At 49.9% G+C, this 505-nt stretch overlaps 1 protein-coding gene across 1 annotated transcript in view; it reads right to left on the bottom strand.

Moving 5' to 3' along the window:
* erbb3a (erb-b2 receptor tyrosine kinase 3a) overlaps positions 1–505 on the bottom strand; it is a 26,580-nt gene extending 26,075 nt beyond the window's left edge. Inside the window, exon 1 of the mRNA XM_008409904.2 lies at positions 99–505. Within this exon, the coding sequence (XP_008408126.1) occupies positions 99–192 (94 nt within the window). The 5' untranslated portion in view covers positions 193–505. The remainder of the gene's footprint in view (positions 1–98) is intronic.

Genomic DNA, 505 nt, shown 5'->3' on the forward strand with positions numbered 1-505 from the left:
GTGTGTGTGTGTGTGTGTGTGTGTGTGTGTGTGTGTGTGTGTGTGTGTGTGTGTGTGTGTGTGTGTGTGTGTGTGTGTGTGTGTGTGTGTGTACCCACCTCCATCCGTGTCAGCGCAGCAGAGCTGGAGAGCGCACAGCAGCAGGACGCAGAGCACCTGCTGCATCTTCCTCATGAGAGCAGTCATCCTCATTCAAATATCCGGACTCATGAATTTCAAACAAACATCACAAAATCATCTGAATGGGGGTGGGGAATATTCCTCTATCATCCAAAGCTGTCCTGCGGGATTTCAAGCCGAGACTGTCCATTTAGATCAATAAATTCCTCTTCGGCTAATTCCAGTATCGTTTCCTCTTCTTTACTCCTCCTCGCTTCCAGGAGAGGTAAGGTTCAAAATCTGCCTCGAGAAGGAATCGTGCCCGTGTTTTCAGCTTGGCTTTGAGCTGTGAGCTGGAACTTTACGAGCCGTCTGCTCCGGTCTGACCTGAAGGAATCACTACGGC

Source organism: Poecilia reticulata, linkage group LG5 (assembly GCF_000633615.1).
Source record: "Poecilia reticulata strain Guanapo linkage group LG5, Guppy_female_1.0+MT, whole genome shotgun sequence".
NCBI classification, from domain to species: Eukaryota; Metazoa; Chordata; class Actinopteri; order Cyprinodontiformes; family Poeciliidae; genus Poecilia; species Poecilia reticulata.